The sequence below is a fragment of the Erythrolamprus reginae genome, chromosome 1 (genome assembly GCF_031021105.1).
Source record: "Erythrolamprus reginae isolate rEryReg1 chromosome 1, rEryReg1.hap1, whole genome shotgun sequence".
In the NCBI taxonomy this organism is placed as follows: Eukaryota; Metazoa; Chordata; class Lepidosauria; order Squamata; family Dipsadidae; genus Erythrolamprus; species Erythrolamprus reginae.
This window is the reverse complement of record NC_091950.1, coordinates 339,754,346-339,767,794: the sequence shown is the minus strand read 5'-3', so window position 1 is coordinate 339,767,794 and position 13,449 is coordinate 339,754,346. Positions and strand designations below refer to the sequence as shown.

The window sequence follows — 13,449 nt, the reverse complement described above, 5'->3', positions numbered from 1 at the left end:
TGGATCTCACTGAAGAAATTTTAAAGAATACTCAAAATGATTCTTCATTTGCTTTGTAACCTTAAATAAAAAAACAATACAGTATTGACTCTGTAATTTACCCGGGGAGGGGACAGGAGGGGGGCGCAGACAGACAGGAAAGGAAGACAGACAGACAGACAGACAGACAGACAGACAGACAGAGACCTATGACCACAATTGAGCTCAAAATTTGTTGTTAAGCAAAAGCATTGTTAAGTGAAAATCACCACATTTTACTCAATCCATGACATTTCCTAGCTCTAACAGTGATGTGCAAGCTAGGGAAGTACCGGTACATCTGAAGACATGTGTAATGTTCTAGTTATGGTTAACTGTGTGGCAGAAAGTGGACTCTGGGTTTGTTTTCTTATTACAGTAAGTGAGGTTGAATGTACCATATATAATTTTACAAGAGCTCTCTCTCTTTCTCTCTCTGTATATACACATACAGTTTATATAGTAGATAATGTACAGTATATTTTTGTGTGCCTGTGTGTAATATTTATTTACACATATGGCATATATACATAGAATTAAGTATATTTTGGATGTTCAGTAATTGTAAATATAGAGGGAAATTGTATCTCTTTGAGGCAAGGAGAGGTCAAGTATCCTAACCCTAACCCAAACCAGCAGGAGCAGGGGATTGAGGTAAGTATCTAGGTACTTGCATTTTTTTTGCCTATACCTGCCTTGGGGGATATATACCTGTTTACCCTCTTTTAAACTTACAGAGCTAGTTTACTGGCTTTCTTTGAAATAAATATTCTAAAATATTTAATCTACTGATGCCTCAATTGATGTAATTTTATTGGTTTCCATTTTTATAAGTTACCAGTAGCCGCTGCAATTTCCACCCTCGACTTATACGGGGGTTTATAAATTTTCCCAGTTTTTGTGGCAAAAGTAGGCGCCTCGACTTATAGTCGGAGCGACTTATACTCGAGTATATACGGTATTCAAATAATGTAACTTAATCAACTGAAAAAGAGTCCAAGCACCCATTTGAAAACTTACCTTGGTCAGTACGCCACTCCCATCCAGTAACATGACCTTTAAGCCACTCCTACCCGGTCACATGACCATCAAGTCACACCCACAAAATAAGCCACGCTCACAGTGTGACAGTAAAAATTTTGGCAGCCCATCACTGATTGTAGGGAGTTGTAAGTCTTAACAAAATGTGGAAAACCATAATTAAGAGATACTGGGTTCTTTGACTTTTGAAACTGAGAACAAAATGAAGCAAATGAAATAGAAGATCTAACAATCAAAGCTCAAACCTGAACAATTTTGATTGTCCCACTGTACTCCAAGACCACGATCACATGTTTACTCGCACTGGCTTTCAGGTAGACCATCTGCATCAGCCAATGTTCATTGACTGTGATTTCCCTGCTTAAGGGCAACATTTTAAGTACCTGTCCACTTCCAAAATCCCATAGTTTCACAGTCCCTAAATGTGTAATAAAACAGAAGAAATATCACTCTTCATAGAAATAACTAATAGCTGTGTGCTGCTCAATACAAAGTTTGCACTTACCTATATGAAATACACATAGAACAATACCAATTGTAGGAAAAGTCTATGCTTTACTAAGGGCTATTTGCCAATATTGTACATGGTGCACAAGCAATATTATAAAACCAAAAGAATTCCCAACTGATCTTTGAAACTGTGGAGCACAGAAAGCATGATTTATTGAACTAGTTTTGTGGCAAATAAGCTGAAAAGGGGTTATTTTAGGGACTAATTATTTCATTACCATCACATGCTCCAGTAGCAAGATGAAATCCATTTTTATCAACTGCTGCACATGTCAACTCAACCCCGGGCCCATGAGCATCTTCAATCTGGTATATTAGTTGTCCTGTTTCCAATTCCCAGACCTAAAAATAAAACAGATTACAGTGGTACCTCTACCTAAGAATGCCTCTACTTACAAACTTTTCTAGACAAGAACCGGGTGTTCAATATTTTTTTGCCTCTTCTCAAGAACCATTTTCTACTTACAAACCCGAGCCTCCACAACTGTAACCGGAAAAGGCAGGGAGAAGCCTCCATGGGGCCTCTCTAGGAATCTCCTGGGAGGAAAGGGCTGGAAAAGGAGGGGAGAAGCCTCCGAGGGGGCTTTCTAGGAATCTCCTGGGAGGAAACAGGGCCTCCACCCTCCCTGTAGTTTCCCCAATCGCACACATTATTTGCTTTTACGTTGATTCCTATGGGAAAAATTACTTCTTCTTACAAACTTTTCTACTTAAGAACCTGGTCACGGAACAAATTAAGTTCGTAAGTAGAGGTACCACTGTATATGCAATTCAGCAGACTAACTACAAGGGATTTCAAAAATAACTCAAAGAGGTATTACTTTTCTTTTAAAAAATGTATGTACTAAGTCTTAAAATAGAAGAATGAGAAGAACGGATTGAGTTTGAGAAAGGAATACTGCAAATAAGTATTCTAATTTCTCCTTGGTTTAATAGAAAAATTCAGTAATTCCTTTGGGCTTCCAATTCAACTGTTTTCTGCAAATGAACGAAATGGAGTAATTTAGTAATCCCGCCTCACCCATCTCTCGGAAAGACAAGTTCCAAAATAACTTTTAAAATTGCATGTGAGCGTGATAAGAATACCCTAGTTAATGTAGTTGTCCAAATGGTGTCTGTGTGCATTCTTTTGTTTTATAACCGTAAGGCTCATAAGACTTATGCTCACCTTTACAACAGACTCAGAACAGATACTTAGAACTTGATGAAAAACTTTATTGTAAACCAGCACGTTGATATTCCTTTCATGGGTCTGGGGGACTTGTTTAGTGTCTTGTATCATCCGGGTGAGAGGATAAATATCGATGACTGTTGATCCTGGGCATTACAGAATTGCATTAAATCTAGAAAATACTTGTACTTTCATATCAAATTTTTGATGCCAGACTGACCTTAAAGAAGCACATTGCATGTTCTTGCTACTGTATATAGCAGTAATGGCGAACAGGTGGCACATGAGCCATATCTGCTGGCATGTGATCTATTACCCTAACTCACCTCCATTATGCATATGTGTGTCAGCCAGCTGATTTTTGGCTTGAACAGAGGCTTGGGGAAGGCACTTTTGGCTTCCAGAGAGCCTCCGGGGAGATGGTAGAGGGCGTTTTTGCCCTCCCCTGGCTCCAGGGAAGCCTTTGGAGCCTTGGGAGGGTGAAACACAAGCCTACTGGGCCCACCAGAAGTTGGGAAACAGGCTGTTTCCGGTATCCAGAGGGCCTCCGGATGGCAGGGGAAGCTGTTTTCATCCTCCCCACTCAATGAATTATGGTTGTTGGCACTCGCACATGCAGTATAGCTCGTACCCACACTCTTTCAGTACCTGAGGAAAAAAAGGTTCACCATCACTGGTATATAGCATGAAGGAATTATATGTCTGATCAAATTAAATCATTACCAGGTTTTTATGCACTTACAATATTGCATTTACACTTCCAAAAACGTGTTTCATGCACACATTCAAAAACCAAACCCTTGAAACTTATGCAAGTGACAATTAAAGATGATTTTTTTTTCTTTGTCAAGGACAGGGAATATTTGACAAGCTGGAGGCAACAGTTCTACTTCTCCCCCCCTATTTTACAAATCATAATATAAAGCCCTTAGTGCTCAAAAGGAAAATCTTGTGGCATACCTACTGCAGTCAAAATATCTCAACCTTCAGTTAATGCAATATAATGTGACAATGATACAGTGGTCCAATCCCAGTGGATTTCTGAAAGGTCTTAAATCAGCAGCAAGGAAAATAGTGTAGGAGAAATCTTTTTATGAGAATGAGATGGCAATGTCAGGTTTCACACCACGTTGGGCAATAAATCTCTGCAGAGTTCAGCCTTGCGTGCAGATATTTCAGGATACAAAAAGTGAAAATTCTGTCTCTGCACACGTTTAGGCATAGAAAATGGGATTCAAGCAATGTTGACTACATTCATGAGTCATTGACCAAATATAGCTGAGCTGGTCATGCAGGAAATGATATTTTTCTGTTATGTGGACTGCCAGATAAAGAGAGAATGTAGGATATACTAGTGGCACATCTGCAAAGTAAAGACACAATGGTCTTCATATTGCTTTGCTTGTTTATATACTAGATGTCCACAGGAATGTCTACAGCAGGGATGTCAAACTTGATTTCGTTGTGTTGTGTTTGGCCTCATGGGATGGGTGGGCGGGGCAATGGTGGGCGTGACCAGATAGATGTCACTTGTGTCAGGGGCACCTGAAATACCCTGAGTACTTTGCTAGAAGTCCTTCTGAGCTCCATTTTCAATAGCAGAGTCACCACAGGTTAATCCTTTGCTGGTTCCAGGGTGGTCTTGTGGGCCAGATTTAAGCACCCCGCAGCCGGATACGGCTCATGGGCCTTGAGTTTGACACCCCTGGTCTACAGCATGTGTACTTCAATGTTTTGGGGGCAGACTAAATACCTCCGATGAACTCCCTACTCTGCCATAGATGCATTCCTAGTAAGGACCTGAATCTGCAGCTATATTCCATGGCATGAAAACAACACCCTCAGTAGTATTACCTTCTATTTTCTGTTTTAAACATCTTTCAGCCCTGTTTAAAAAGATATATTTAATCTCTTTTTCCAGTGTAGGTATCTTTATACATTCAATGTCCCTTTTACATGTCTTTTTCTAATTTTAAATTCTGATATGTTCCTTTCTTTATAGCAAAATCACCTAAGCTTCTATTAAATATCTTACTAACTCTATAATGCCTCATGTCCAAATATATAATTGAAGGCTCAAACTGTGCACAAAAGCCCATCCTTATTTATACAATAGATTTCTAAAAAGTGTTATTTTAATACTTTCAAACAATTTCTCTGAACATATCTGGTCTAAACAATTAATTGTTGCAAGATCAGACAGAAACAAACAATTAAATGGAGTATAATGCCTTCCGTGTTACAAATTGCCAACAAATCCAAGCACTGGCATTCTAAACTGCATCATTTATCAACTGTTCTTTCACTTCAGTTAGCAAAGTCTTGCTGTAAGAATGATTTTGCTTCTGTTTATGAGCTGGAAGCCTTTGACCCAGAAATGAAATGTCATTCCTAAAATATAATCACAAAGCTTCACATGGAGGAGGATGAGGATTAAGAGGAAGAAAATGGCAGGTTTTTGAGATTCAAAAGTCATTCCATGATTTCTTTCATCTGGACACAACTGTCAACTCAGAGCACTACATTGCAAATCTCAAAACTTTGAAACAATAATAAAAAGTTTGAAAGTGCTGAAGAAACTTTTGCTACAACATGACAGCACAAGGCCTTGTACCTCACAAGCCACTTTCTCTATTATGCTCTATTCACCATATGGTCCAAATTTGGAACCATATGACTTCCAAAATTGAAACAATGCATTTGAGGAGCCTCTGTTTGACTCAACTGAAGAGGTGAAAACACTGTTGGGCTCTTACCAAAGGGGAAGGTATTGTTTTTTGATGGCTTTAAGAAACTTTTCCATTGCTGGAATAAAACTGTAGCAAATAAAGTGAGCAAGAGAGTTCATTTCAAGATTATTTTCTTGTATCATTTAAAAAATATTTTATTTAAAATTATGGAGGCATCACTTTTCATTTATACTTGTTATCTTCTACAATTTTAGTCAAAATCCACTGTTAAATGAATAGACTTCCACGATGCAAATTAGTTTTCTACCATTATTTCCTTGAACAATTGTCCCTATGCCTGAAAGCTGCTTTCAAGGACTTAGAAATATTTTGAGGAGTAATTGGAGAAGTTAATTTCTCAAGACTGCAGAACAGTCAGAGAAACTGATCTTTAGGTTAAAATATTATCTACCATTCTCAGAAAGGTATTGTTGGTTCTGATCCAGCATATAAGTATGCCTGTTTATAATAAATAGCCACATATTTTTCTCACTCACCTGCGATAAGGGTTCGGTGGGTGCTATCAAATACCATAGCATAAATTTGTGTCTCTCTGAGTAACCCTTGAGTGTCATGGAATACTTGCATCAAGGAAAGCGTCTGGATATCCCAGACTCTGAAAATCTGAAGAAACAACAAGAAATATGATATACGGTAATTAAGTGCCACGAATGATCCATATATGTTTACTTCCTTGTACTTCCTTGTATAATGCCTCAATATACAATGTACAAAACAAAATGAAAAAATGGGATATGCATATTACTGTTCTTCCCATTGTTTGCTTATCCCACCATAGCATATTTATTATATGTATATTCTGCTATTCTGTTACACACATTGGAGAACATACTCTATTGTATTCTCACAATGCTGTGAAAATGATCAGCCCAAATATAATTAATTTCATCACCAAACTATAGACCAAAACTAAACGTCAAGAGTGTAAGTTGAGCATTAACCATGAGTATATTGTTTTCTTTTGTGTTAGAGAATAATCCAAGCCCTCTGCCATTGGGGCACTGCAGACAGAATAGCATAAGACACAACTTGACAAGCCTTCTGCCTCACTTTTAGCTATATTTCTGTAAATTGAAATAGTTTAAATGGAAAGCTACCATTAAGACCTGAAAGCCCAGAATTCAATATCTCCTGTAGAACACAAACTGTGATTAGTGAATGAACAGTCGGGTCTACCTTAGCCTTCAATTAAATTCACTCTGACATATATTGTACATAGTATTATCAGGTCAAAATTTTGACCCGATTCTTTTGAAATTAGGGAGAGGGGAGCTTTGGGTTGCATTTGGCACACTATTATAATAGCAGGAATAGCACTTAGCCAATCTTGGTTTATCTTGGAAAAGTAAGCATAGCCTGATTTGGAGACTTTGTCTTTATTTTTTATTATTGAATCACAGACCGATTGCGAAGGCCTTGCTATTCCACAAAGGAACATTTGGTTCTGCAGCATGTTGCAGGACATTTTCATAGAAAAACAATCCAGAAAGGCAATTTTTCTACCTTCTACTTGGTTTTCTGTCCTCACTTTGGGATAAATATGAATATTTTAAAATATGAACATTTTTAACTAAGGTTGCTGTGAGCATTGCTGGGAAATACGCATTGCCAGATGCTCAGTGGGAGACTCTCTATCTCACTGCACTTATGCATGATTTCATGAATTCAGGTACAAGGGTAGTTGGAGGTTCCAGTAGATTTGTATGGAATTTATTTATTTGATTTCTATGCCGCCCTTCTCGAGGCGACTCAGGCTGGCGTACAACATTGAATACAACAACATATAAGAAATTTAAATAACTATAAAAGATAATGGAAATTTACTAAAAAATGTTTTAAAAATCCCATGTATAATCACATACATTCATCCAATCGGATCACATCTAGTATCGGCTGGAGACAGTCTCATCACTCACGGCCACCATGATCGCTGGCAGAGGTAGGTTTTCAAAGCTTTACGAAACACCAGGAAGGAGGGGGCAGTATGTACCTCCAGAGAGAGTTCGTTCCAGAGGACCATGGAGAAGGCTCTTCCCCTAGGCCCTGCCAGTCAATATTGTCTGGTCAACGGGACCTGAAGAAGACCGACCCTGTGGGACCTAATTGGCTGCTAGGATACATGAGGCAGAAGACGGTCCTGAAGATACTCTGGTCCTAAGACATGTAGGGTTTTGTAGGTCATAACCAGCACTTTCAATTGGGCCCGGAGACCAATTGGCAACCAGTGCAGCTCACGGAGTGATGTTGAAATGTGGGCAAATTTTGGTAGCCCCACTATAGCTCGCATGGCTGCATTTTGCACAATTTGTAGTCTCCAAACACTCTTCAAAGGCAGCCCCATATAGAGAGCATTGCATTAATTGAACCTTGAGGTGATAAGGGTGTGAGTGACTGTGAGAAGTGACTCCCTATCCAGATAAGGCCACAACTGGTGCACAAGGCGTACCCATGCGAACGGCACCCTTGCCACAGCTGAGAGATGGTTTTCTAAGCTCAGCTGTGGATCGAGGAGGACACCCAAGTTGCAGACCCATGCGGACTATATATGCTAGGTGAGTGAATTAAAGTTAAATGCAGTACCTGGGATATAAGGCAAGGAAGAGCTTTTTTTAACTTTTAAAAGGCACGCTCAAATAAGTATAATATAATACATTAGCATATGGATAAATCATCAATCATCATTTTATGTGAGGTTATAAATAATGAGCGAGAGCCAGTTTGGTGCAATGGTTAAGGCATTAGGCTAGAAACCAGAACTTCATAAGTTTTAGTCCTACCATTGATACAAAGCCAGCAGGGTAATCTTGGCTCAGTCACTCCCTCTCAGCCCTAGGAAGCAGGCAATAGTAAACCACTTCAGAAAAAAGCCTTGCCAAGTAAACTTCAAGGACTTCATTCAGACAGTCTCTAAAAATTGGACGTGACTGAATGGAAGAAAAGGTACTGCTTATTTCTGTCAAATTATCTAGATTCGTAGCTGAATCCTTTTGAGAAATCCCTTTGCGTATTAACTTAGTGCCAATGTCTATAAGATTCTTCTTAGGCAGCGTAGATATTCAAAACAAAGCATGAGATCTTGGCTCAAGGGTACCAGTGAGATGTGGAAACAGAAAATCACATTATTATTTAAATCCTACAACTATGTAGTTTTGCTAAGGGCAGAAAGCCTTCATTATTCGCTCCAATAATTTCTGAGACCATTATACCGAATGTTCTCAATAAAATACAGTCCAAATTGCCACTAAAGCAGGAAGAGGCAATGTAAGACCCTGAAGATATAGCTTAATTACAACTCCAAGTGGTCCCTAACAATTGGTTATTCTGACTTGATGCAGAGAATTGCTGCCCCCAAATATGTAGAATGCCGGTGGTAAAAATAAAGAGGTTGAAGCTAAATATACATAAATTGACAACAGTTGACATCTTATAAGCTTAGATATGCAGTGTAAAACTAGCAAATGTATTTCCCGTTCCAAAAAGAACACTGAAATGAAAACAAGTTAGGACAACAACTATGTAATGAAAATAGAAATAGAAACAGAATCTTTAACCTAATGCATATTTTAAATAATAATTTTTATAGTTTGCTCAGCCTTGTAACCAAAGGTCTTTTTAGAATTAATGTTCTTTAAAATATTCAGGACCTCCCCTTGCCAAATGCAATCAATTAAAAAATTCAAAGACTCCTCATTTTAACCCCGAGCTACAAACATTCTCCTTCATTGGAGGAAGGATAATTATGTTTATTATAATAAAGCTTGGATAAAAAAATATAAAGCCATATTTCAGATATCTTAGAAAACTTCGTTAAACATTTTGATGAATGAGAAGAGGAATTATTCTTAGATTTTCCCAGATATGAGACATTTGTAGCATCCTCTTGATACTGTCTTATCTTTTAGCTTAAAATTATGACCGATAGAAAGAAATGATGCTCTGGAAACAAATGCATAATATGCACTTCAATGAACAGCAAAGTGGAATTATACTGCATCTATTTCAGATCTGGAGTCTATAAAGAAAAAATATTTTTTTATAATTCATAATATTAAAAAATATCACTTTTGGCAGAGCATATAGTTTTAACTAAATGAAAGATAATTCCACACCTTTGCAGTAGAAACACTGATAATATGTTGATCCTTTTCATTGGTGACGATCTCATTGATAGTAAATAAATGTCCCAACAATTTCCCCACTGGTTTAGTGTTGATGTTCGGATGCCATAAACGAAGAATTTTATCTTCTCCTGGAATTAAATGGATCATTTATTTTCTTATTTTATTTATAGAAAGCAAGTACTGTATCTCCCAGCTTACTGTACTCCAGATGCAGAAATTCCCAGTCAACATGTTTGAAGACCAATAGATCTGGAAAACATCAGACTAGACCAGCCAGAAAGACTTAGAAGTAGAACTAGACCAGCCAGGAAGAAAATACAATGTTTTAATAATTCATGACCAGTATATATATATTGACTGGATCATAAAACTGACCAAGCCAACAATGAAATGAATACTTGTTTATTCTGTCTATATACTGTACTGAACCAATATGTATGTATTTTCAGATCTACGGTAATTAGAAAATTAGAAAAGGTTTGCTATGATCAATTTGAGTTAACCATCTATGTGCGATGTACAATATATAACTGCCGTGGCAGAGCATTCTAAAACAAGGACACTGGTGAGTTGTTTTATCCAATATCTGTGATGACGAGCCTATGACAATGAGCATGCCATAGGTGGCGCCAGAGCCCTCTCTGCGGGCATGTGAACTGTCGCTCCAGATCAGCTCTACTGCGCATACGCCTCCCACCTGCCAAATGATTTTCGAGTCTCTGCTATGTATCCACAGGTGATTGGGTGCACCTGGGAGAGATGCACATGCATGCTCAGGGATGGTGGTAGCACGGGGGATTATGCGCACATGCATGGGGGCAGGAGGATTGCGGGGGGGTCACATACTCATGGGGGAAGTGTGGAGAAGTGCGAGGGGCACATCCACATGCACCGGTGGGTGGGCATAGCATGGGGTCTCATGTGCATGCGCAGGGAGGCAGGTGGAACATGGGGATTGCACGCACATGTGCAGGGTGGTCAATGCATGGGGCGTCTCTCACACACATATTGCATTATGGGTGTGGGCAAGTGCACTGTCACACGTGCCTAGGCACAATTTCAACACCTGACGACAAAAAGGTTAGCCATCCCTGCCCTATACACTTTACCAAAAATAAATTGTTTCGTCTTGTCTTTCCTCAAATGGGAAATGTTGGGTGGTTGTTGGGTTGTTGTTTTTTGTGCCTCTCATGAATTTTTTTCATAAATTAAAAAAGTGTTCCTAGTGTTTCTACTTGATACCTAGTTTGGTTCTACATTAGAATGCTGGACTGATATTGCCCCAGATATCTGTGGAACTCTCACCTTGGTGATGTTTTGGAAATCTTTAAATCTTTAGCTCTTCTCCCAGGTCTTGGGACAGAGTACTTTTGGAGCTCTGGACTGATTTTGATTCTCTTACAAAGAGGAAGACTTACCTGTACTAAATGGAGCATTCAAGATAATTGCAACAACTTTGAGATGAATGCAGTTTACTTACCTCCTGTAACAATGATATTGGCTTTTAAACAAAATGTGAAAGCGTTAACACCCCTTGGTATCGAAAATTCCCGGACGGGTCTGTAATTGTAACAAAACATTTGGTCATATAAACACCCAAGTACCACTGATTTTTGCATAAATCCATAGTTATATAATGGTAGTCCTGAGAAGCTAATTTTGGAATCTAAGTCTATAGAAGACTTTGTATTCAAATTTCTATCAGAGACACAACCAACAACATCACTTGTATGATATTTCTAACAAAAAGTTACTGAAGGTAACAGTTTTCTATATTATCAGAAATACAAGCAAAATTATAATGAGCAGAAAGGATCAATTTTTATATTCTAAATCATGTCAAAACCAAGTGTAAACATTACTTGGTAAAATGATTAGCTATATGAACTAATATAATGTAACTAATTGTCGGGTTTTGGATAATTAAAATTCGTATTTTCATTAGTCACACTGTTTGAATTGGGTGCCTTATAAAAACACAAACAAACTTACAAATTGTCTTCTAGTCTTTTCAGGTCATCCAAAACCAATGAATGAATGCTATCCCATGAACAGGATCCAAAACAGTTCAAAGATGGAAGGTATTTTACTTTCACAACCCAGTCATCGTGCAGTTTACGTTTAATGCTAGAGGTGATAAAATGAAACATTAATTTAAAAGGCACATCTAGTTACATATACAGTGATACTTCGTCTTACAAATGCCTCGTCATACAAACTTTTCAAGATACAAACCCGGGGTTTAAGATTTTTTTGCCTCTTCTTCCAAACTATTTTCACCTTACAAACCCACCGCCACCGCTTGGAGGCCCCGCCTCTGGACTTCCATTGCCAGCTAAGCACCCGTTTTTGCACTGCTGGGATTCCCCTAAGGCTCCCCTCCATGAGAAACCCCACCTCCGGACGTCTGTGTTTTTGTGATGATGCGTGGGAATCCCAGCAGCGCAAAAACGGGTGCTTCTCTGGCAACGGAAGTCTGGAGGTGGGGTTTCCCAGTGAGGGGAGCCTCAGTGAAATTGCAGCATCGCAAAAACACAGAGGTCCGGAGGTGGGGTTTCGAGGACTTCGGTGTTTTTGCAATGCTGCGATTTCACTGATGCTCCCTTCGCTGGGAAACCCCACCTCCAGACTTCCGTTGCCAGCAAAGTGCTCGTTTTTGCACTGCTGGGATTCCCCTAAGGCTCCCCTCCATGGGAAACCCCACCTCCAGACTTCCGTGTTTTTGTGATGATGCATGGGAATCCCAGCAGCGCAAAAACGGGTGCTTCTCTGGCAACGGAAGTCTGGAGGTGGGGTTTCCCAGTGAGGGGAGCCTCAGTGAAATTGCAGCATCGCAAAAACACAGAGGTCCGGAGGTGGGGTTTCGAGGACTTCGGTGTTTTTGCAATGCTGCGATTTCACTGATGCTCCCTTCACTGGGAAACCCCACCTCCGGACTTCCGTTGCCAGCAAAGTGCTCGTTTTTGCAGTGCTGGGATTCCCCTGCTGGGATTCCCCGGCAGCATTGCAAAAACACAGAAGTCCGGAGGTGGGGTTTCCCATGGAGGGGAGCCTCAGGGGAATTCCAGCAGCACAAAAACAGGCGCTTCAGCTGGCAAAAGGGGTGAATTTTGGGCTTGCACGCATTAATCGCTTTTCCATTGATTCCTATGGGAAACATTGTTTCGTCTTACAAACTTTTCACCTTAAGAACCTTGTCTCGGAACCAATTAAGTTTGTAAGACAAGGTATCACTGTATCTGAAAATGATTTTAATGTTGCTGCACCAGTCCTCAAGGGGCTTACAATATTTTTCGGAGTATAAGACATACCTTTTTCTTCCCTAAAAGAGGCTTAGTCTGTTCAGCTTCAGCACATTATTTTATCCCCAGGTTAGGGCTGAAAGAATCTTTTTTTAGAGAGAGTAGGAATGAAAACAAGCCTGCAAAGACTTAGGGCAGGAAAAAACTGCTTAGGAGGGAGTAGCAATGAAAATAAACACTGCAAGCCAGGAAGATTGTTAACACCAAGTTAGGGCTAAAAAAAAGCTTTTTCAGAGGGAGTAGGAATGAAAGCAAACCTGCAAAGATTTAGGGCTGGAAAAAAGCTTTTTCAGAGGGAGTAGGAAGCCAGGAAGATTGTTAGCACCTAGTAAGGTCTGAAAAAAAGGTTCGAAAAAGCTACATTCAGAGTATAAGACGCACCCAAATTTTCAGCATCTTTTAGGGGGAAAAGGGTGCATCTTATACTCAAAAAATAGGTTTGCCCTCACTATTATATAGCATTATATTTCTTCTTTAATATCCATTTTAAATTACACTTCTATTAAACGTCCTATGCTGTATTTATAGATTTGTTC

The 13,449-nt window shown here is 39.2% G+C and overlaps 1 protein-coding gene across 1 annotated transcript in view; it reads right to left on the bottom strand.

The window, feature by feature from the left end:
* The window catches only part of LOC139161502 (WD repeat-containing protein 64-like), a 59,218-nt gene that overhangs the window by 38,061 nt on the left and 7,708 nt on the right, over positions 1 to 13,449 (bottom strand). Inside the window, exons 5-11 of the mRNA XM_070740703.1 lie at positions 11,604 to 11,738; positions 11,092 to 11,171; positions 9,600 to 9,739; positions 5,967 to 6,093; positions 2,738 to 2,886; positions 1,788 to 1,911; positions 1,305 to 1,477 (exon numbers count right to left, since the gene is read on the bottom strand). Of these exons, the coding sequence (XP_070596804.1) occupies positions 1,305 to 1,477; positions 1,788 to 1,911; positions 2,738 to 2,886; positions 5,967 to 6,093; positions 9,600 to 9,739; positions 11,092 to 11,171; positions 11,604 to 11,738 (928 nt within the window). The remainder of the gene's footprint in view (positions 1 to 1,304; positions 1,478 to 1,787; positions 1,912 to 2,737; positions 2,887 to 5,966; positions 6,094 to 9,599; positions 9,740 to 11,091; positions 11,172 to 11,603; positions 11,739 to 13,449) is intronic.